General features: G+C 50.5%; 1 protein-coding gene across 2 annotated transcripts in view; it reads left to right on the top strand.

The window, feature by feature from the left end:
* Positions 1–23,366, top strand: part of LOC308577445 (protein unc-13 homolog A) — a 112,382-nt gene that overhangs the window by 45,841 nt on the left and 43,175 nt on the right. The window contains exons 1-11 of one of the 2 annotated variants that reach the window (XM_081177621.1): positions 3,271–3,289; positions 3,934–4,005; positions 4,579–4,798; positions 5,970–6,197; positions 7,022–7,163; positions 8,595–8,764; positions 9,308–9,423; positions 10,685–10,848; positions 11,373–11,523; positions 20,196–20,264; positions 22,314–22,403. In XM_081177621.1, coding sequence (XP_081033747.1) covers positions 3,287–3,289; positions 3,934–4,005; positions 4,579–4,798; positions 5,970–6,197; positions 7,022–7,163; positions 8,595–8,764; positions 9,308–9,423; positions 10,685–10,848; positions 11,373–11,523; positions 20,196–20,264; positions 22,314–22,403 — 1,425 coding nt within the window. In that variant the 5' untranslated portion in view covers positions 3,271–3,286. Of the gene's footprint in view, positions 1–3,270; positions 3,290–3,933; positions 4,006–4,578; positions 4,799–5,969; positions 6,198–7,021; positions 7,164–8,594; positions 8,765–9,307; positions 9,424–10,684; positions 10,849–11,372; positions 11,524–20,195; positions 20,265–22,313; positions 22,404–23,366 lie in introns of those variants that run through there. The other variant, XM_081177622.1, reaches the window with a different exon arrangement.

Consider the following 23,366-nt stretch of genomic DNA (forward strand, 5'->3'; position numbering starts at 1 on the left):
GAACTCAGCATAACAATCAAATCGGAAGTGTGGCACTCAAAAGGGAGCACGTTCGGCTTCCGAAAAGAGTTCGCAAACTGGAACACTTACTTCCGGGTTTGCAGAGTTTGGGTTCCAAGTTGTTTGAGGACCAAGGCGTTTGAGAACCAAGGTACCACTGTATACAGTTGCTGAACGTACAAGGGTCGTTCCCGCCTCTTATACTCCTTTGCAGCCAAGGAAACTTTGGAACTGTGTCTGCGTTGACCTCTCAGTGTTAGACAGAGATCAATAGATCTCCAATGAACCGCAGTTCCCACAGTTCCTTAACTGGAAGCTCTGAACAGAGTTTACAAACTACCATCAAGGAACCCTGGAAACTATAATCTCCTGAGCACCATAGAACAGGTCTCCTGGGCTCCTTCATTGGTGTTGGATCGAGGCAACGTAGGAACTGTAGTTTTGCCCCAGTAATATGAACCCTGCATTAGCGAGGCCTGGAACTACAGTTCCCAAGACCGCTGCATTGGACGCTATGCTCAGCTTAGCCAAGAAACCTTGAGGAATTGTAGCATTTTGTGAGTACCAAAATTTGGAGAGATTACCCAACCTTTCAGGGAGCCACAGTTTCCATGGCCACTTGGCTATGACTTAAGGTGACCAAATAAGAGGGCAAGAGGAACATTTCCCGCTTGGACTACTGCCATGCGCTCTCCGTGAGGCTACCTTTGAAGGTGGCCCGGAAACTGCAACTAATCCAGAATGCGGCAGCCAGACAGGGGACTGGGAGTGGAGACCACATAACACCGGTCTTGAAAGACCTACATTGGCTCCCAGGACGTTTCCGAGCACAATTCAGTGTGTTGGTGCTGACCTTGAAAGCCCTAAACGGCCTCAGTCCAGTATCCCTGAAGGAGCGTCTCCACCCCCATCGTCCAGCCCAGACACTGAGGTCCAGCACCGAGGGCATTCTGGCGGTTCCCTCATTGCGAGAAGCCAAGTTACAGGGAAACAGAGAGAGGGCCTTCTCGGTGGTGGCGCCCTCCCTGTGGAACGCCCTCCCACCAGATGTCAAACAACTATCAGACTTTTAGAAGACATCTGAAGGCAGCCCTGTTTAGGGAAGCTTTTAGTGTTTGATGTATTGCAGTATTTTGATAGTTTTTGGGAAGCCGCCCAGAGTGGCTGGGGAAGCCCAGCCAGATGGGCGGGGTATAGATAATAAATTATTATTAATTTTTATTATATCTCGGTGCCTTCATTCATTTTATTTTAAATAAACCGCAATCCCCTTGGTCATCGCAAAATGAATCCTTGCTGGGCGCAGCTTTGCCATGGCCAAAATTTCCAACATTTCGTGCTCTCTGGCCCAGCTCCTGTGCTTAACCTCTCTTCTCATTCTCGCTCCCTTCTCGCAACGTCTAGCTTTGACTATCCTCCCTATCTCTGTCTGCCTTTCCCCTCCGCGAGTTTTCCTACTGGTTGCCACTGTTTACTTTGTGTATTTCCTCCTGTATAAACCCCGACTGCTGAAGCTTGGATTGCTGATGCCTCTGTTTTGCATGTGATGGGGTTTTTTGAGGTGGGTAGGGGCTGCGGTTTGTGCCCGTTTTCTCAAACCATCACCTGAAAAATCTGGTACATGTGAAGATATTGTCTGTGCGGTTGAGGGGGGAAGAGATTGAGCGAGAGGTGGCTTGTGGGTGGTTAACAAAAGAGACCCAAAATATCACATTTGTATTTAGTGTTTCTAGGGTGGCACTGTGGGTTAAACCACAGAGCCTAGGACTTGCCAATCATAAGGTCGGCGGTTCGAATCCCCGCAATGACGGGGTGAGCTCCCGTTGCTCGGTCCCTGCTCCTGCCCACCTAGCAGTTTGAAAGCACGTCAAAGTGCAAGTAGATAAATAGGTCCCGCTCTGGCGGGAAGGTAAACGGCGTTTCCGTGCGCTGCTCTGGTTCGCCAGAAGCGGCTTAGTCCTGCTGGCCACATGACCCGGAAGCTGTACGCCGGCTCCCTTGGCCAATAAAGCGAGATGAGCGCCGCAACCCCAGAGTCGTCCGCGACTGGACCTAATGGTCAGGGGTCCCTTTACCTTTACCTTATTTAGTTTTTCTAGCCTCATTGAAAAGGAATAGGGTCCAATTCCACCTGAGCAGTTGACTGCCACCCTGATTTACAAGAGGGGTGGAGAACCTTGCGGGTCATAGACTGAACCCAGACACCCAGACCTATAGATCTGACCCCCAGGCAGCACCCCCTTTTGCCAGACCACCCCAAGTCACTGACTTTGGCACGGCTGCGATCTAGCCTACTGGGCAAAGGTAAGAGTCATGCCTTTGGGACGGCCTACTTTGGCCACTGGCCACACCCCTTTCCCTGTGGCCCCGCCCACAGCTGGCATGCGGCCCCGGAAGTTAACCCATGAGGGGAAGAGGCCCCTGCAGGCTGAAGAAGGTTATCCAGCCCTGATTTAGAATAACAAAGGCCGCAACATGTTTAGGTAGTGGGTCTGCTGGTCCCGTGGGTTACCCAGGAGGCGAGGTCCAAGCCCGGTCCGTGGTCGAAGGTGCAACGTGAAGGCAGTCCGTAGTAGCTGAAGCTGGGTGCAGGGCAGGGAGTCGGGTGAAGTCAGGAACAGGCTTGCAAGCAGGGAGCCAGGGCGGGTCAGGAGCTCAGGCCGGAAAGCAGGACAGGGTTCAGGATGGACCTAGCAACCAACAATGTTGCTCCCGCAACTTGGGACTGGCCGGCTTTTATCTGCCCCGAGGCATAGGGCGGCCCCGATCCTCTGGTGACTCGCCTCTCCTGGCCTGGAGGCAAGCCCTCCTCCTGCGGGAACTTAGTTCCCTCCGCCTCTCTGCCCTGAGCCTCTGCAGCTCAGGAGAGGCTGGAGGGTTCCCGGACCCAGAGGCAACCTCAGCTTCCTCTGACGGGGCTGAGAGTGGAGCACCTGCAGGCAATGGGTCCTCCATCACCTCAGGAGCCAGAGCAGACTCACCTGAGGACCCAGCACAGGTGAGGACCCTTCAGGCTCATGCCCCAGCGCCGGCTCAGCTGGTTCTGGAGGCGGGGACTCCTGTGCAGGCTGGGACCCCTCAGGTTCTGCCTCCGAGTCCGAATCCCAGGCCATCACAGTGGGTGACAGGGAATTCTGCTGCTTACGAATGAAGAATGAAATTCAAGCTTGGAAGCTTGGTCCTTTATGTATAAATATATATATATACCTGGTTGTCTGAGTCCTCCTAACAACATCTCATTTCTTCCTCTGTTCCTCAACCGTTGACCAACACGCCTTTGCAGGCTATGGTGAGTATTTGTCTCCTTATTTATTTCTCTTTCTTGCTCAGGGCTCGCAAATCTTTCTCCCAACTAAGAACAGTGATGGGCAAACTCCCCAACGCCACTCGACTGTAAATTGTTTTGACGTTGATGAGTTTATGAATCACTTCTGGAGGCAGGGGAAAGCTCCAATAGTTCCTTCCCATCTTGTGAGCCAGTGTGGTGTAGTGGTTAAGAGCGGTAGTCTCGTAATCTGGGGAACCGGGTTCGCGTCTCCGCTCCTCCACATGCAGCTGCTGGGTGACCTTGGGCCAGTCACACTTCTCTGAAGTCTCTCAGCCCCACTCACCTCACAGAGTGTTTGTTGTGGGGGAGGAAGGGAAAGGAGAATGTTAGCCGCTTTGAGACTCCTTCGGGTAGTGATAAAGCGGGATATCAAATCCAAACTCTTCTTCTTCTTCTTGTTACATTGGTGCCAGCAGACATGATTTCACGGCCACGTGGGGAATGTGGTTTCAGCCATGCTGGAGGGCCACACATGCTTCCTAATCACGCCCCCCATCGCATGCCTAGGTGAAGACCCCATGAATGCAGGGTCTTAACTTCTGTTGTTGTCGTTTTTCTGCACTGCATTCTTGACATGCTTCCCCTTTTATGCTTCCTTCCAACAGTCCTTGGTCCAGTCCAGGAAAGCTGGTATCACATCAGCACTCGCATCAAGCACTTTAAACAATGAAGAGCTAGTAAGTGTCCCAGTTCCTCCTTTTTTACATATATATATGCTCTTGGGTGGTTCTTTTTTGTTAGGAGAACTTGTCCTGGTGAAGGAAGGGGTTTCTGTGCAGTCAGTCTGAAACGGGACCCAAAATCCGCATTTTTCCTTCTCCAAGAGAGCGTTTCTAAAATGCATTAACTTGAGCTCTTGTGTCAATGTATAAACAGAAAGCCAGCTGTATAAACAAGTGCTCAAAGCCCTCTCCTTTATCAGTCCGTGACGGCAATGGATGGCCTTGCCAGTTCCAAGTGGAGCAGGGATGGCACGTCTGGGTCTTATCTTACATCCTGACCACAAAGACGCACAGACCTTGTCAGGTCTGACAAGAGACCCAGGAACGATTCCAAAAATCGTTCAAAAACCGGAATACTCACTTCTGGGTTTTGATTGTCCAGGAGCCAATTTGTTTGGGAGCCAAGGCGTTTGAGATCCGAGGTACGACGGTATTCACTAAACCATTTCCGTTCTTTTATAAAAAGTTGAGAGAGAGTGTCACACATGTTCAGATCCCAACCGTGTGTTTTTCGTTGTCTCCCTCCAGAAAAACCATGTTTACAAGAAGACCCTCCAAGCCTTAATCTACCCCATCTCTTGCACAACCCCCCACAACTTCGAGGTGTGGACCGCCACAACGCCCACCTACTGTTACGAGTGCGAGGGTCTGCTCTGGGGCATTGCGCGCCAAGGCATGCGGTGCACAGAATGCGGAGTCAAATGCCACGAAAAGTGTCAAGACCTGCTCAACGCCGACTGCTTGCAAAGTGAGGAGGGGGTTCCTTGTTTTCTTGGGTTTCTCCTGGGGTCGGAGGCTGTAGAGTTCTGTCTGAACTGAGAGCAATAAAATACACAGCCCGCGTTTCCAAAATCTGCAGCTTCTCACCACTGATATTAGCAAAGCATTTTGCACCGCAGTTAACAAAGGCAATCTGCCAATAAAAATAATACAATGTCTTTTTTATTACATCATTGTATTATTATTATTATTATTATTAAAATATCATAACGAGAGTCTCCTAGATTAGGTCAATGCTGTATCTAGATGGGTGGCGCTGTGGTCTAAACCACAGAGCCTCTTGGGCTTGTCGGTCAGAAGGTTGTCAGTTCGAATCCCCATGACGGGGTGAGCTCCCGTTGCTCAGTCCCTGCTCCTGCCCACCTAACAGTTCGAAAGCACCTCAAAGTGCAAGTAGATAAATAGGTACCGCTCTGGCGGGAAGGTAAACGGCGTTTCCGTGCTCTGCTCTGGTTTGTCAGAAGCGGCTCAGTCCTGCTGGCCACATGACCCGGAAGCTGTACACCAGCTCCCTCGGCCTATAAAGAGAGATGAGCGCTGCAAACCCCAGAGTTGGTCACGACTGGACCCAATGGTCAGGGGTCCCTTTACCCTTTACCTTTAGTCCTAACTTAGAGTAGACCCCCCCATTGAAACCAATGGGCAGCACCAAAACATGCACACTTGTTTCAACGAATCTGCTCTTTGTTGTCGTTTAGTCGTTTAGTCGTGTCCGCCTCTTCGTGACCCCCTGGACCAGAGCACGCCAGGCACTCCTGTCCTCCACTGCCTCCCGCAGTTTGGTCAGACTCATGCTGGTAGCTTCAAGAACACTGTCCCACCATCTGGTCCTCCGTTGTCCCCGTCTCCTTGTGCCCTCCATCTTTCCCAACATCAGGGAGTCTTCTCTTCTCCTGAGGTGGCCAAAGTCTTGGAGCCTCAGCTTCAGGATCTGTCCTTCCAGTGAGCACTCAGGACTGATTTCCTTAAGAATGGATAGGTTTGATCTTCTTAGGCACAACCTATTGTTCTGCTGTGTAACAGCTCTTCCCACTTCTATGAAATGTAAAACAGGTTTCCTAATGCGTGGAATAATCAGAATGCATTGCAGTGACGGCGGTAGTAACCCACCCACGGCAAATCTCTCTCTCTCTGTCCAGGGGCGGCTGAGAAAAGTTCCAAGCACGGGGCTGAGGACCGCACGCAGAATATTATCATGGTGCTGAAAGATCGCATGAAGATCCGGGAGCGCAATAAGCCCGAGATCTTTGAGCTGATCCAGGAGATCTTCGCCGTCTCCAAGACCACTCACACCCAGCAGATGAAAGCTGTGAAGCAGAGTGTTCTGGATGGGACCTCAAAGTGGTCTGCAAAGATCAGCATTACAGGTACGTCAAGCCAGTGGCCGTTTATACAGACAGGCATGTAGATATGTGCAAACACAGAGAGCCAGATGAGCATAGAGAAATCTTCTTCTTTGGTGATCCCTTGTAGCCCAGTAATATAATAATAATAAATTTTTATTTATACCCCGCTTGGACCACTGCAATGAGCTTTATGTGGGGCTACTTTTGAAGGTGTCCTGGAAACTGCAATTAATCCAGAATGCGGCAGCTAGACTGGAGACTGGGAGTGGAGACCACATAACACCGGTCCTGAGAGATCTGCATTGGCCCCCAGTACGTTTCCGAGCACAATTCAAAGTGCTGGTGCTGACCTTGAAAGCCCTAAACGGCCTCGGTCCAGTATACCTGAAGGAGTGTCTCCACCCCCATCATTCTGCCCAGACACCTGGGTCCATCTCCGAGGGCCTTCTGGCTGTTCCATCATTGCGAGAAGTGAGGTTACAGGGAACCAGACAGAGGGCCTTCTCGGTGGTGGCGCCCACCCTGTGGAACACTCTCCCTTCAGATGTGAAGAAAATAAGCAGCTATCTTATCTTTAAAAGACATCTGAAGGCAGCCCTGTTCAGGGAAGTTTTTAATATTTAATGCTGTATTGTTTTTAACACTTGGTTGGGAGCCGCCCAGAGTGGCTGGGAAAACTCAGCCAGTTGGGTGGGGTATAAATAATAAATTATTATTGTTGTTTCCACCCTCATTTTTCTCTCTTTGTGTTTTGTGGCTGTTTTTTGGGGGGGTCGCACCCGGCCGTGGGTGCGCATGAAACCCATTGAAATGGCACTCGGCTGCGCATGGGATCGCTCGACCAGTGGTTTGTGCGCAAGGGCTGCAGGCGAAGGACAAGACCGGGTCCAGCGACCCGTACGTCACTGTCCAGGTCGGGAAGACGAAAAAGAGGACCAAAACAATCTACGGCAACCTGAACCCGATCTGGGAGGAGAACTTCCACTTGTGAGTTGATATCCCGGTGTCCTCATCTCTGTTATTGTTGTTGTGTAGTCGTTTAGTCGTGTCCGCCTCTTCGTGACCCCCTGGACCAGAGCACGCCAGGCCCTCCTGTCTTCCTCTGCCTCCCGCAGTTTGGTCAAATTCATGCTGGTAGCTTCGAGAACACTGTCCCACCATCTCGTCCTCCGTCGTCCCCTTCTCCTTGTGCCCTCCATCTTTCCCAACATCAGGGTCTTTTCCAGGGAGTCTTCTCTTCTCCTGAGGTGGCCAAAGTCTTGGAGCCTCAGCTTCAGGATCTGTCCTTCCAGTGAGCACTCAGGGCTGATTTCCTTCCGAATGGATGCATTTGATCTTCTTGCAGTCCATGGGACTCTCAAGAGTCTCCTCCAGCACCAGAATTCAAAAGCATCAATTCTTCGGCGATCAGCCTTCTTTACGGTCCAGCTCTCACTTCCATACATCACTACCGGGAAAACCATGGCTTTAACTATACGGACCAACAAAGGTCTTGTCTCTAGCATATATCAAATCATATATCAAATCTGGGGTTCCCAAACTGCAGTCCGTAGACTGCCGGCGGGTCCATGGGCTTCATTCAAGGAGCCCATGCTTACAGTTCAAATTAACTGGGCTTCTACGGCATGCAGGATGTGATGCAATATAAGAAATAAAAGAAGCAACAGAAAATGCAATGAAGATCCAGACTGCATCTAGCTGGTCCACTGAGACTGTCAGCAATTTTCAAAAGGTCTATCGGTCACTGGAAGTTTGGGGACCGCTCAGTTAGATGCAGCAAGAGACCTGTCATCCAGTGTGGCAAAGTGGTTAGAGTGTCAGACTAGGACCTGGAGGTAAAAGGTAAAGGGACACTTGACCATTAGGTCCAGTCGTGGCCGACTCTGGGGTTGCGGCGCTCATCTGGCTTTATTGGCCGAGGGAGCCGGCGTCCAGCTTCCGGGTCATATGGCCAGCAGGACTAAGCTGCTTCTGGCGAAACAGAGCAGTGCATGGAAACGCCGTTTACTTTCCCGCCAGAGTGGTACCTATTTATCTACTTGCACTTTGACGTGCTTTCGAACTGCTAGGTGGGCAGGAGCAGGGACCGAGCAACGGGAGCTCACCCCGTCATTGCGGGGATTCGAACCGCCGACCTTCTGATCGGCAAGTCCTAGGTTCTGTGGTTTAACCCACAGACTTGGCCACAAAGCTCCCTGGGCAGTCTTGGGGCAGGCACTGTCCTTTAGCCTGACCTACCTCGCAGGATTATTGTGGGGGGGGTAAAGCCACAGAGGGATGGGGAAGAACCACACACCCCGCCGTGATCTCCCCGGAGAATAAGTTTTGCGGGGGGAGCTCCGGGAACCGTAGCCCTGCGAGCTGAAGATCTCAAACAGCTCTCGTTCGTGACGTTGCCTTCTTCTCCCGCAACAACAGTGAATGCCATAACTCCTCCGATCGAATCAAGGTACGTGTCTGGGACGAAGACGACGACATCAAGTCTAGGGTGAAGCAGCGCTTTAAGAGGGAATCCGACGACTTCCTGGGCCAGACGATCATCGAGGTGCGGACGTTGAGTGGGGAGATGGACGTCTGGTACAATTTGGGTAAGCGACTGCGAAGGCGGCAGGGGCAATCCCCTGAACTGTTGAGTCCCAAGACCCTGGGGGTATTGTACTCCTACTGCCAGCGGACTACAGACTGCGTGTGATCGAGATCGCAAGTCACTGTGTTCATTATCCCATAATCTTTGCTTTAACGTCTTTAGGGCGCCTTCATAACCCAGATAATACAGTTGGGGGGTGACAGACCAATAGAGGTGGCTTTTTTAGCCATGGTTTTCTGCCATTTGCTGACAAATTCCTCATTGGTCAGGTGTTGGTACAAACCCTTTCCTAGATCAAACCCTGAAATCCTGAGCCCATGTTTTAGGGCAGCCCACCACGCTTTAGTTGACATTGGGCATTCACCAGCTTTTAACAGAAGTATGGAGTTGGGGACACATTTGGGTACCTGCAGCAGAGATCGTAGAAATTTTGCCTGAACGCCATCATTATCAGGCAACTGGTTCTCTGCACACCTGTGCGACATAACTGACCTTTCTCCAAACACGATGCTTGCCTACCAAATTCTCCCCTGGACTGTTTCAGATAAGCGGACGGACAAATCGGCCGTCTCTGGGGCGATCCGGCTGCACATCAGCGTGGAGATCAAAGGCGAGGAAAAAGTGGCGCCGTATCATGTGCAATACACCTGCCTACATGAGGTGAGTGGGGCACACGAGACCTTGGTGCCCATGCTGTTCTGGGACAGATCCACACCCACGCAGCTAGGAACCAGGGCTTTGCTCAGGCCCTCTCTGATCTGCCAGGGGTGTGTGTGTGTGTGTGTGTGTGTGTGTGTTGTCCTTCCCTGGGCCCAAAGTGCAGAAAAACCTTCCCCTCCCTGGAAGTGGGTCCTGAATTAGTTCAGAAGACAGGACTGATGTTTTTGTTTGGCCATCGGAAACAGTGTCCGGCCGGAAAATCGCTGAAACGTCTGGGAAAATCTGGACGTATGACAACCTGTTAAACTGGGTAATATTGCAAGCTTCAGTTGCCATCGCTATGCGGTGGTACCTTGGCTTACATACACTTCAGGTTACAGATGCTTCAGGTTACAGACTCCGCTAACACAGAAATTGTACCTCGGGTTAAGAACTTTGCTTCAGGATGAGAACAGAAATCGTGCTCCAGTGGTGCGGCGGCAGCAGGAGGCCCCATTAGCTAAAGTGGTGCTTCAGGTTAAGAACAGTTTCAGGTTAAGTACGGGCCTCCAGAACGAATTAAGTACTTAACCAGAGGTACCACTGTATACTGTTTCTGGTCGTCGTCTTCTTTGGCCGAGTAAGATTGTCTTCCATGAACACGGTTTTCACAGTGAGTCCGTAAGTTACTGTGGAGGCCAATTCTGGATCCACACATCCTTCCACAGTGGGGACAGAGGTTTCCGGGCGGGAGTTGATCACGGTGTAAATTTGCCAAGCGTGCCTTCCTCTTAGCACGTTTCTCTCTTGCGTCCTGAGTTCGAGTGTCTTCAAAGCCCATGACACCTTTGGGAAAGGCTGTTCTCCAACTGGAGCGCTCGCAGGCCAGTGTTTCCCAGTTGTTGGTGTCTATGCTACAATTTTAAGTTTTGCCTTAAGAGAGTCTTTGAACCTCTTTTGTTGACCACCAGCATTCCGCTTCCCATTTTTAAGTTCGGAATAGAGTAGTTGCTTTGGAAGACGATCATCGGGCATCCGCACAACATGACCAGTCCAACGAAGTTGATGTTGCTTCGACACTGGAGATCTTTGCTTCTTCCAGTACACTGGCATTAGTTCACCTGTCTTCCCAAGTGGTGTGTAAAAATTTTCAGAGACACCGTTGATGGAATTTTCTGAGGAGTTGGAGATGGCGTTTATAAGTGAGACTGTTTGTAGTATAGCCTCCTCCATAGGTACATGACTTTTCTGTTTTAATTTTAACCCATCAATGTCTCGTTAGAACCTATTCCATTTCGTGACGGACATCCAAAACAACGGCGTGGTGAAGATACCCGAGGCGAAGGGCGACGACGCGTGGAAAGTGTACTTCGACGAAACTGCCCAGGAGATTGTGGACGAGTTTGCTATGAGATATGGAGTGGAGTCCATCTATCAGGCCATGACGTAAGTCTCTGTGGGAATAATAATAATAATAATTTATTTATTTTACCCCGCCCATCTGGCTGGGTTTCCCCAGCCACTCAGGGCAACTCCCAACAGATTATTAAAAACACGATAAAACATCAAACATTAAAAAGCTTCCCTAAACAGGGCTGCCTACAGATGTCTTCTAAAAGTCATTTAGTTGTTTATCTCCCTGACATCTGGTGGGAGGGCGTTCCACAGGGCGGGCGCCACCACCAAGAAGGCCCTCTGCCTGGTTCCCTGCAACCCCGCTTCTCGCAGCGAGGGAACCACCAGAAGGCCCTCGGAGCTGGGTCTCAGTGTCCGGGCAGAACGATGGGGGTGGAGACGCTCCTTCTATAATAATAATAGTCCCTGTCGAAATCTCAGGTTATGTCCCATTTTCTCTGTCGCAGCTGTCTTTCCCTGGTGCCAAGCGCAAGGCTTCAGTCTGCTTTCCTAAATCCCGAGTTGCGTTGACTGTGTTTCCCCCTCCTCCTTTCCTTGTTTTCATTTTCTTCCAGGCATTTTGCCTGCCTGTCTTCAAAATATATGTGCCCCGGGGTGCCAGCAGTCATGAGCACTCTATTAGCCAACATCAACGCTTATTATGCTCACACAACTGCCTCTACCAACGTCTCTGCCTCTGACCGTTTTGCCGCGTCCAATTTCGGGGTAAGTCCGATGGTGCGTAGAACACTCATTTCTTACTTTTACTCTCTCCTTTTTCCCCCGGGGGGAGGGGGGTACATGGCGGTAGAGAGGACCCTACCAAAAAAACCATCGCTGCAGAGTCCAAAATTCGGCAAAAGAAGAAGCACCGGCTGTTCCTCTTCCCCATGAAACGCTGCGACAGTTTTTGCAGAGCAGGAATCAGCAACGGCGTTTTAGCCCTGGCTTTGCTTTGCGACCTTATACCGTATTTTTCGCTCTATAAGACACACCAGACCACGAGATGCACCTAGTTTTTGGAGGAGGAAAGCAAGAAAAAAAAATATTCTGAATCTCAGAAGCCAGAACAGCAAGAGGGATCTCTCCGCAGCGAAAGCAGCAATCCCTCTTGCTGTTCTGGCTTCTGGGATAGCTGCGCAGCCTGCATTCGCTCCATAAAACGCACACACATTTCCCCTTACTTTTTGGGTGGGAAAAAGTCGGTCTTATAGAGCAAAAAATACGGTAATCACAGGGTTTCTCCAGCAGTCGCTGTCGGACTACAACTCCCATCATCCCTAGCTAGTGGGGCTACCAAAACCATGATGCAGTGCGACTGGGAGCCGGCCAGTATGATTGGGAAACATGGTCTAATTTCAACTCTGCTAAATTAATATAATTTAATAAGAGGCAAATTGTAGGGAATGTGACCTGGCCTGTTCTGCAGCGACTTTTTTTGTTGGGGTCCTCTGTAGAAGTGGTCACAGCCTGCAACCGGACTGAGGCCTCCTGGCTTAGTCGACCTAAGGCGCTCGAGTTATTAGGAGTGCTGTTCATTTCTAAATATATCGCCGTGCCTTCCTCGAAGGAGCTCAGGATTGTGTACATGTTTCCTCTCCCCTCGTGAACTGCGCGATTAGCCCAACGAGGTAGCCGCAACCGAGAGATTGAAGGAATGTGTTTCCCAAACCTAAAACTGACTGTGCAGGCAGTTTGAAAGAGGCACCAAAATCCCCATTTTTCCTTAGCTAAAATCCATTAACTTGAGCTCTGAGTCAATGTATAAACAAAAACCCGGATGTATAAACAAGTGCTCAGAGCCCTCTCCTTTATCAGTTCATGACGGCAAGGATGGCCTTGACTGTTCCAGTAGAACAGGGATGACATGTCTAGGTCTTCTCTTACGTCCTGGACACACTCTGATGCACAGACCTAGTCTGGGAACAGTGCCAGAGTGTGTTCTTGGAGATGGTGACCTCTTGCTCCAAGAGAAGAGTAGGAACAGGAATACCCTTTTATGGTCAGAAGTACAGGAAGGAATACCCTTTTATGGTTAAGAGTGCCGGAGCAGGAACATCTGTGATGTCAACCTGCGTGTACAAGCTGACGTGGCTGGATTCCTGGGGAAGGGGGAAAGGGTGCCTGGAGGATATATATACTGCATGAAATTTCTCATTTCTTTGGACTTGCTGTGAATTGACCATGCAAGTGCCTTCTGCTATCCGGAGAGCAGAAATAAAGAACTCTTTCTCTGAACCAGCCCTCGGTGTCATTTGACTTCCTTCCTCCCATCTGGGAGCAACGCAGAGCCCACCAATCGGTAAAAAGGCTACAAGATGACACCGTTCAGAGGCCGCACACCGATGGTGGGCATGGACAAAGATGGAGGTGGCCACAATCTAGGGTTGCCATATGTCCTCCTTTTCCAGGACATGCCCTCTTCAGGTCTTGCTGACATATGCAGCCTAGGACCCACGTACCTACGAGACCGCCTCTCCTGGTATGCCCCGCGGAGGACCTTAAGGTCCACAAATGACCATCAAACCGCCGACCTTCCGATCGGCAAGCCCAAGAGGCTCCGTGGTTTAGACCATGTGGTCATGTGGCCAGCAGGACTAAGCCGCTTCTGGCAAACCAGAGCAGCACACGGAAACGCCGTTTACCTTCCTGCCAGAGCGTATTTATCTACTTGCACTTTGAGGTGCTTTCGAACTGCTAGGTTGGCAGGAGCTGGGACCGAGCAACGGGAGCTCACCCCGTCATTGCGGGGATTCGAACTGCCTACCTTCTGATCGGCAAGCCCTAGGCTCTGTGGTTTAACCCACAGCGCCACCCGTGTCCCCCTACATGTAGGAGGGGTATTTAAAAGGAGAGTTGTCACAACAGCGGCCCTTAGTTTAAAGTAGAAGTCAGAAAATGTGTCCTCTTTTTCGCTCTTCAAAACATGGCAACCTTATCATAATCCCACACCACACATGCGAGACCCCAGATGAGAGATTGTCTGAGGACTTAATGTACACCGTCTTGTGTTCCACGATGGAAGAAAGCTCATAAGATAAATGTGAAATAATAATTTCCACCAATCAAGGAGCGGCGTCTGAAATATCTCCTTGCTTCCCTCTGGGGCTGAAGCAACTCCGATTTTCATGTTCATAGAATTCCTGGCTTTTGTTATGAGCGAGGCAGTTCATCCCCGGCCTCAAAATGTTGATATATAAATTTACGAAGACGACGACTAAGTCAGGAATGCTACAGGAAGGCGATGGTTTGTGCCTTGCGGGAAAGGCGTGGCAAAGTCTGGAAAGGTGCCGATCTTGAGATCATTTCCCCCAGTGCAACTACTGTCGCCTGCTAAGACTCAGAAGGGATACTTAGTGAAGCGCTGTGCTAGGGAGACATTTTGAGCCTTATCTTGGAAAGCATGATGGAGAAATTGAGCTTTCACACGAGATACGGTAGGTGGGGAGCTGTCCAGCAGTCAGAAGGAAATCCAGTCCGGGGGTCAGGTTGGCGAACCACGTTCTGGGTTGCAACTGGTTCGGGAGCAGGGGAAATGTTTGGAGGGCAGAAAGTTAAAGTCGAAGGGGAAGGGGAATCTACTGGGATGCTGGAAATTTGCGGCGAGCTCGGCGCCTCAGTTACCGCTCACGCTGACGCGCCCGCTCTCACTTAAATATGTTTCCCCCCATCTCACTGAACAACCTTTTACTAGCGTACACGTTAGTCGTCCAACACAAACTTGCAAGCAATTTTTCCTAGTGTAATGCCTATTTGTACACCATTTTCGAGAATAAATTCATAGTTAGGCACGCTTCTGCACTCAATAAATGCATTTTGGTAAACACCGTTTATTTGGAGAACTGTACAGTGGTGCCTCGCAAGACGAAAAGAATCCGTTCTGTGATTCTCTTCATCTAGCGGTTTTTTCGTCTTGCGAAGCAAGCCCATTGACGAATTAGCGGATTAGCGCTATTAGCGGCTTTTAGCGGCTTTTAGCGGCTTTTAGCGGCTTTTAGCGGCTTATCTGCTGATCGGATCAGCTGATAAGCGGATTAGCGGCTTAGAAAAAGGGGGGGAAAGAAAAAAAACCAGCAGGAACTCGCAAGACATTGTCGTCTTGCGAAGCAAGCCCATAGGAGATTCGTTTTGCGAAGCACCTCCAAAACGGAAAACTCTTTCGTCTAGCGAGTTTTCCGTCTTGCGAGGCATTAATCTTGCGGGGCACCACTGTATTGGAAAATTCAGATGGATGTGAATTTTTTGAAGGATGACTGTGTCTCAGTTCTGTCGTTTCACATGCAAAGGAAGTTTGCCCCAGCCCAGGAGGAAACAGGAAGTTCCGACGGGCTGGAGCAAACCTCCCCTTTCATATCCGCTCTAGGAATGTTGTACTGGACTGCTGTCTATGTATTACAACCCATACACAGGAGGCTGTGATGCCCTCTATTCTTAAAGGTAAAGGGACCCCTGACCATTAGGTCCAGTCGTGGCCGACTCTGGGGTTGCGGCGCTCATCTCGCTTTACTGGCCGAGGGAGCCGGCGTACAGCTTCCGGGTCATGTGGCCAGCAGGACTAAGCCGCTTCTGGCGAACCAGAGCAGCGCACAGAAACACCGTTTCCCTTCCCGCCGGAGCTGTACCTATTGATCTACTTGCACTTTGACGTGCTTTCGAACTGCTAGGTGGGCAGGAGCAGGGACTGAACAACGGGAGCTCACCCCATTGTCGCAGGGATTCGAACCGCTGACCTTCTGATCGGCAAGTCCCAGGCTCTGTGGTTTAACCCACAGCGCCACCTGCGTCCCTATATGTTGTACTTGACTGCTATCTATGTATCACATCCCATACACAGAGGAGGCTGTCAGGCCCTCTATTCTTAGATGGCTTTAAAAGAGAATTGGCCAAATTCGTGGAGGAGAGGGCTATCGATGGCGGCTAGCCATGATCATAGCTCTGCGTCAACAGTTGGGGTGCTTCTGAAAACCAGCAGCTGGAAATCGCAGGAGGGGAGAGTTGGTCTTGGGTTCAAATCCTGTTTCTGGTTTCCCGGGGGCATCTAGTTGGTCACTGAGCCCCAGGCTCTTCTGATATTCTTACATTCTTAAAACACAAAAAGGCAGGCAGCCGAGTGGATTGAATTGCAGATATGAGGCAGGTTGGTGTCCACTTTTCTCGCACTCTCACTGCATGCGGTCTTTGTAGTCTTTGCCCAGCATTCGCTGGTGCAGCTTGAAGACTACAAAACCCCATGGTGTAGTGTCAGAGGCAGGGAAGCCCACATCATAGCTGTCCACTTTTCCCTTTTCTTGCGAGGAATCCTATTCGGTATAAGGGAATTTCCCTTTAAAAAAGGGGAAAGTTAACAGCTATGGCCCACATGGCAACAAGGAAACATAGACCAGCAGCAACGTGGATTTCAGTTCTGATGCGCAGGGAGTGTGTGGGAATCTCAGCGAGGCGCATATCAGTTGCGCTGAGGGAAGCGACCTTGTACACCCAGCCCCTTTCCCCATGACTCTGCCACGCCGTTTTAACTTAACAGGAGTTTTTGACAACAGGTTTTTTCTCTTCTCTGTGCATTTTCCAAAAGTCGACCGCCGGAGGCTTGTTCACGCAGCAAAACTGGGGGTCTGTGGCTGAGGCCGTGGGGCCTCAACACGTTAACAGAAATCAGGGCTGTGGAGAAAGAGGGAGGGTTGCACCCAAGCCAATTCTGAAAGCCGAGAACAACAGCCCTGCCTGGTTTGTCAAAAGGCGACCGATTGCAAAAACGAAACGGCAAAACATCGCACAAACACGGGAGAAGTTTATGTCTGATTTACCGACTGCTACCACAAAGTGTGTGTTAACAAGCCTCCGGTTCTGCTTCTGTATAAAACCAATTCTGTTTTGCGGTTAGGGGTGTGTTTCGCCCTCGACAGGACTGTCTTTGTTTTCTTGGTCTCTCGTTTTCTCTCCATCGCGGCTTCGAAAAGAAAAAAAAACCATTTTGATTAAAAAAAATCAAATGTTAGGCTTTGTACAAACCGTGTTTCTTTCTTTCTTCTTTTTTCCCTCTCAGAGAGAGCCTAAAATTTGGGCGTTTTCCCTCTCCCCCAAAAAAACCAGACTGTGTCGCTTTAACCCTCTGTGTGCCGGTGCTAAGGGGTGCTACGGAGGCTGTGTTGTGGCGGATGCGCAACCGTGTTCTTTTTGTTGCAAGGATTGCTTTTTCGTTGTCTCTCGCAACCTTAGCGGTCAAGGGAGATGTAGGGGGTGGGGGTGGAGTGGGGTAGGGGGTGGGCGGGTTGAGGGAAAAGGAGGGCTCATCTAGAGATGGAGGGGGGAAGCAGAGACAGCAGGTAGCGGAGGGGTGTTGGTTGGTCTGTGTTTGGGGGTGGAGGCAGACCCTGGAGGCATTTTGCTAACTGGGGCGATAGGCAAGGTTAGTGTGTTGCTTCCCTTCTTACACGTACGCAACTGGGTGTCCCTTTAGCCCTGGGGAGACTGCACAGTACACAGGCTGAACTTGGCTTCAGCACCGGTCAACCGGACAGCGCACAGTACCAACATGGCAGGCAATTGCTTCCCACTTCAGCACCAGAGGACTGGACAGCTCCTTCCACATCATCCAAGGCAGGCGTGGCCTTGTTGACCATATGTGTCCGTCCCCCCCAGACATAATCAAAAAACAATGGGAGGACGATATAGGCTATGAGATTAACCCCACTCAGTGGACCAGAATGTGCTCTAAAGGTAAAGGGGCCCCTGACCATTAGGTCCAGTCGTGGCCGACTCTGGGGCTGCGGCGCTCATCTCGCTTTACTGGCCGAGGGAGCCGGCGTACAGCTTCCGGGTCATGTGGCCAGCAGGACTAAGCCGCTTCTGGCGAACCAGAGCAGCGCACGGAAACGCCGTTCACCTTCCCGCCGGAGCGGTACCTATTTATCTACTTGCACTTTGACGTGCTTTCGAACTGCTAGGTTGGCAGGAGCAGGGACCGAGCAACGGGACCTCACCCCGTCATTGTGGGGATTCTAACCGCCGACCTTCTGATCGGCAAGTCCTAGGCTCTGTGGTTTAACCCACAGCGCCACCCACGTCCCAGGTTAGGATTACAACCCACCCAAATCAAGGGCATGATTTCTTTAAGCCCATTGATCTCAATGAGCCTTATGACTTTTTAGTAGGGTCATCCCAATGAATAATCAAGGCTTACGACGACAGCTTGACTTGCAAAGGTCTGTCTCCCGTTCTGGAGTATGGATGTTAGGAGAAGTCCCATTCATCACATTGCAGAACTGTTTCCATTCTACAGCTCACTGTCCACTGTGGTGAAATTAGAACTGCTAGGTTGGCAGGAGCAGGGACCGAGCAACGGGAGCTCACCCCGTCATTGCGGGGATTCGAACCGCCGACCTTCGGATCGGCAAGTCCTAGGCTCTGTGGTTTAGACCACAGCGCCACCCACGTCCCATTATTATTATTTTTAAAAAGCAATGTCCAACATCAAATAAGGTCCCCAGCACTAGCACTCCCTCCCAACTGATTCGGCTGTTCTTCATGCCGTCAAAGAATTTAACAAGGGTCAAGAACCGTGCCAGATCACCAACTTCCGAAATACCATTCATCTTCCAGATAGATTGCCCATACACTTGTAGGCACCCAATACACATTCCCTGCAACTGTGCACAACCGCTTGTCGTGACGACAGGCCTGACATCCGTTTCTTAATATCGCCGTGCAGCGTTTGGGGGGGTTGGGAGAGATGCCCTCTCCACCGGGCACCACAACGCTTCCTTTTTTGCCTGTGGCGCCCCTGCCTTCTGCGCTGCGCATAGGAGCGCACGCACGGTGTTATTAAGAAACAGGGAAGCAACCGAGTGGGGAGTCATAGATATGGGTTTGGGGTGGCATGGAGAGCAGGTGTCAGGCAGATAGTGGGGTAGGGGGACTTAGCTTAATTGGGTGGGGGGTGGAGATTGGGGGGGGTCGCTCGGTGGGGTGAGGGGGGCTGACCTCCTCCTAAAGGACTGTTCTCGCTGTCTGCATGCCATGTCGCAAAAACGCTGAGTCCTTCGTCTTCTCCCGCTTCGCTAAGAGTCTTTGGTGGTGGGGAGGGGGGATATCTTGGTGGAAATGTCATGGGCACGTAGCTCAGGTCAATCTCTGTTTCCTGCGTGGGTCAAAAACATGGGCTGCCCCACCCCCCAAAATACCCTAGAGCCCTGGGACCAGCTAAGCCAGCCGTTCTCAACCTGTGGGTCTCCAGATGTTGATGGACTACAACTCCCATCATCCCTGAGCTCTGGCCTTGCTAGCTAGGGGTGATGGGAGTTGTAGTTCGACAACATCTGGGGACCTGCAGGTTGAGAAAGGCTGCCTTAAGCTCAGCTTACACCAGGCTTCCTCAACCAGATGTTTTTGGCCTACAACTCCCACGATCCCTTGCTAGCAGGACCAGTGGTCAGGGATGATGGGAATTGTAGTCTCGAAACACCTGGAGGTTGAGGAAGCCTGGCTTATGCAGACTCTATGGAAGAGCTTCCCCTCTGTCCTCTTAGCTCAGCGGTTCTCCACCTGCGGGTCCCCAGATGTTGTCGGACTACAACTCCCATCATCCCTGAGCTCTGGCCTTGCTAGCTAGGGGGGATGGGAGTTGTAGTTCAACAACATCTGGGGACCCACAGGTTGAGGAAAGGCTGAGATAAGTGGGAAGGTATGGCCCTCTCTTGCTTGCATGCACGAAAGCAAAGCAAGCAAGGACTGTATTTGGGTTTTCCTGGGTGAAGGAATGGCGGTTTCCCCAAATCAGGCGCTTGCCCCGAAGGTGTTAAGCCCAGGAGTTCAACAACTGCTAGCTCCAAGCGTGAACTCTCAGCAGGGAGACAAAAAGACCCCCTATTGCAGCTGCTTCAAAGGAGACCCCTTTGAAAACAGCAGAAGAGGGCTGGGGGTGCTGTTTTCATGGACAGAATTTCTGAAAGCTCTTCCTCAGCCACGAAAGTTATCTCCCCCCCCACCAGGTCTAGGGTACTGCCTGCCCCCCCCCTTAGATCAGGAGGGGGTTTAAACCGGTTGCAGACTGGCGCCCAGGGGAGAATCAATGGGTGCTGTGAATTCTACCCTCCAGGAAGCAAGGTTTTGGCTCAGCGTAAATTGCTCCAATAAGGAAGGTGCTTAGCTTTCCATCCCAGTGAAAGGTCCCTGCCCCAAGGCGCTTGCATATTTTTTTCTCTCTCTCTCCAAAAAAATAAGTAATAAAAGCCAGGATTTCCCTAATGGAGAGGGTTGGGGGTGGGTGGGTAGGGAGGAGGGGTTGAAGCAAGCACGGAAGGATAGGGTGGGAGGTTTATTTTTGTGGGGCCAGGGGGGTGGTAGCGCTGCACCTTCTGTGACTTCATTTACCTGCTTTTGGGGCCTGTCTCTTTTTGCAGAAAGAACGGTTTGTCAAACTTTTGGATCAGCTGCACAACTCCCTACGGATCGACCTCTCTATGTACCGGGTACGTCTGCGGGTGTGAACTGTTTGCGGCTGAGAAAGGTGGCACGGAATTCTGCTCGGTGTTGATCCGGAGCAGAACTCCGACAGAGTTAAAAACTTAAAACACTTCCTTATGGGGGTACGCAAGAGCCCGTCTAGAGTCCTTAAGCGGGTTCCCTATCGGTAGGAGAAAATAACAGAAGTCAAGCTGATCTTGTTTTTAAGTTGTATTTCAATCAATTTGTTTTTATATTGGTTGCTAGCCACCCTGAGCCCGGTCTTGGCTGGGGAGGGCGGGGTATAAATAAAGTTGTTTATTATTATTATTATTATTATTATTATTATTATTATTATTATTAAATCCAATACATTCAGGGTTGGCGCTGTCCATAAGAAATCCAGCTGCAGCAGACTTAACTTAAATTTACAATAACTTACTGTCAGAGCTGCTTCCAGATCCTAGCTCACAGAGGATCACACTAGCCAGCGGTCACTTGTAAAAGTCTTTATTGAGTAACAGTTTCCATTCTCAAGCTGCTGCGCGCAGCTCTACGTCTTAAGGGTTAGACCGGCGAAGCTCCGTCTGAGTCTCCGCCCCCTGTGCACCAGCTTACTAACCTAGCCTTACTCCACCTTTTCCGCCTGACCGTTCTTCTCTGGGTCCCTCTGCCCCCCGTGGTCTCTTCCTTCCGGGATTCTTCTGACGCTGACCTCCCGGACCCTCCTGTCTCCTTGCGCCGGGCTTTAGGACCTGGCTCCCTTTCCGGGCTGCTTACTGCGCCACCTTCCTGTGCATTTGAACTTGCCGCGCGCGCCCAACCTTCCACTTTCCGCCTGACCGTTTCTTCGCTCCCCGATGGAGGTGTGGCCACTCCTGACTCATGCCCTCCCTCCTGTTGCGAGCTGCCAGCGCTTGATACCTGGCGCCCTTCCTCTCCCCTGCTCTCTGTTGGTGACGCTGGTCCCGATTTCCAACTGCTCCCCTCTGAGCCCCCTCTGGACCCTTCTTCCTGGGGTGTCCCCCTAGGCTCCCCCCTTGCCCTGGCCACTGGTCTCCTTTCTGTGAATCTTCTGATTCACTGGAAAGACTCGGAGATCTCGGGTCGTTGTCATCACTCATCTTTTCTTCTGCCTCCTCCCCCTCGCTCTCTGTTTCCTCCCTTGCCCTTGCCTCTGCTCCTGAACCCCTGACACTTATAATAAGTCTAAGCCTTAACACTAAGCAAACTATATACAGAACATCACACCAGAAGGAAGAGAGAACGTGAAACATCACTAGCAAGGTTATCTGAAGATTTGTAAGATGAAATTGCTACCTATTCAGGCGGAGTAATTTAATATTTTAGGAAAGGGACAGGATAAGAAAGGAAATGTAATGATGCAAAGTTTTATTTTGTAAACCATTAGACGGGAAGGAGCGAAGAGATAAAAGAGGCCAAAAGAGATAAAAGAAAAGGATGTGAGGTTATGTAATGTGATTATATGTAAAACCAATAAAAAATATTTTTATATATATAAAAAATACGTCTAATCTTTAACACTAAGCATACAAGGAACAGAACACTGCAACAAAAGGAAAAGAGATCGATAGAGAAAATGAAACCCAGGCTTTTTCTGGCGCTACAGTCAAACCTCGGTTGTCGAACGTAATCCATTCCGGAAGCGCGTTCAGCTTCCGAAAGACGTTCGAAAACTGGAGCATTTACTTCTGGGTTTTCGACGTTCAGGAGCCGAAACGTTCCAAAACAGAGGCGTTCAGGATCCGAGGTTTGATTTTATTTTTTATAGCCAGCGTGACCTTGACAGAAAGAGATACCGGGACCAGTTTAAGCCAGCTGTACTCAGCTTCTCGGAAGGAATAACCCAAACACCACGAACCTTCTGCTTGTTTCACACAGAGAAGCTCCCAGAACCCTCTTGAACTGAGTAGAATAGGAGAGAGCAATACTTTCTGAACTAAGAAATGCAAACTGGCCAAAGGGGCTCCAGGTGGGGGGTTGTTCACTTATGTTTAGAAGTGCAAAAAGGCGGGGAATGACCTATGCCCTCTCTCTGCTTTCCTCCCCGGCAGAATAACTTCCCTGCCAGCAGCCCAGAGCGGCTGCAGGACCTCAAATCGACGGTGGATCTCCTGACCAGCATCACTTTTTTCCGGATGAAGGTAATGATCGCAAGGAGCTGAACACTTGTCTGCATTTCCCAGCACCACTGCTGAGTTTGGGCGGAAGAGCTGTGCGGCTCACTGGCATGGCAGCGGGTTGGACTAGATGACCACTGGGGTACCTTCTGACTCTACAATCCCGTGGTCTGCCTCAGATGCAGGAGGATGCAGTTTCGGTCCCCAACGGCATTTCCAAGTACAGTCATACCTCGGTCAAGATAAAAAAATTCCTTCCAGTAGCACTTTAAAGACCAACTAAGTTAGTTCTTGGTATGAGCTTTCGTGTGCATGCACACTTCTTCAGATACACTGAAACAGAAGTTGCCAGATCCTTCTATATAGTGAGAAGGTGGGGAGGGGTTGGAAAGAGAAGCTGCTGAATTGCAACTCATTACCAAACTTAAAACCATGGAGAGACCTGGTCTGAACAAAGACATTGGATTCTTATCTCATTATACATGACTAAGCCATTTCTCACCTTCTCACCCCTTGCCTTTTCCTGCAAGACCTATTGCAGTCGTTAAGAGTCGTCAACAGGCTCATCTCAGCTATCTGCCAATCTCCCATTCCCACCACCCTTCTGAGTAATACCCCTCCCCACCTTCTCACTATATAGAAGGATCTGGCAACTTGTGTGTCAGTGTATCTGAAGAAGTGTGCATGCACACGAAAGCTCATACCAAGAACTAACTTAGTTGGTCTTTAAGGTGCTACTGGAAGGATTTTTTTTATTTTGACTATGGCAGACCAACACGGCTACCTATCTGTAAGTCATACCTCGGGCTACAGATGCTTCAGGTTGTGTTTCTTCGGTTTATGGGCCCACCGAAATCCGGAACGGGTTACTTCCAGTTTTCAGGGGGTCGTGCATGCACAGAAGCACTAGATTGCACTTTGCGCATGCGCAGAAGCGGCTAATCGCAACCCGCGCATGCGCAGATGCGCCGCTGCAGGTTGCGAACG

Source organism: Podarcis bocagei (assembly GCF_964188305.1).
Source record: "Podarcis bocagei genome assembly, chromosome: 18".
Lineage (NCBI taxonomy): Eukaryota > Metazoa > Chordata > Lepidosauria > Squamata > Lacertidae > Podarcis > Podarcis bocagei.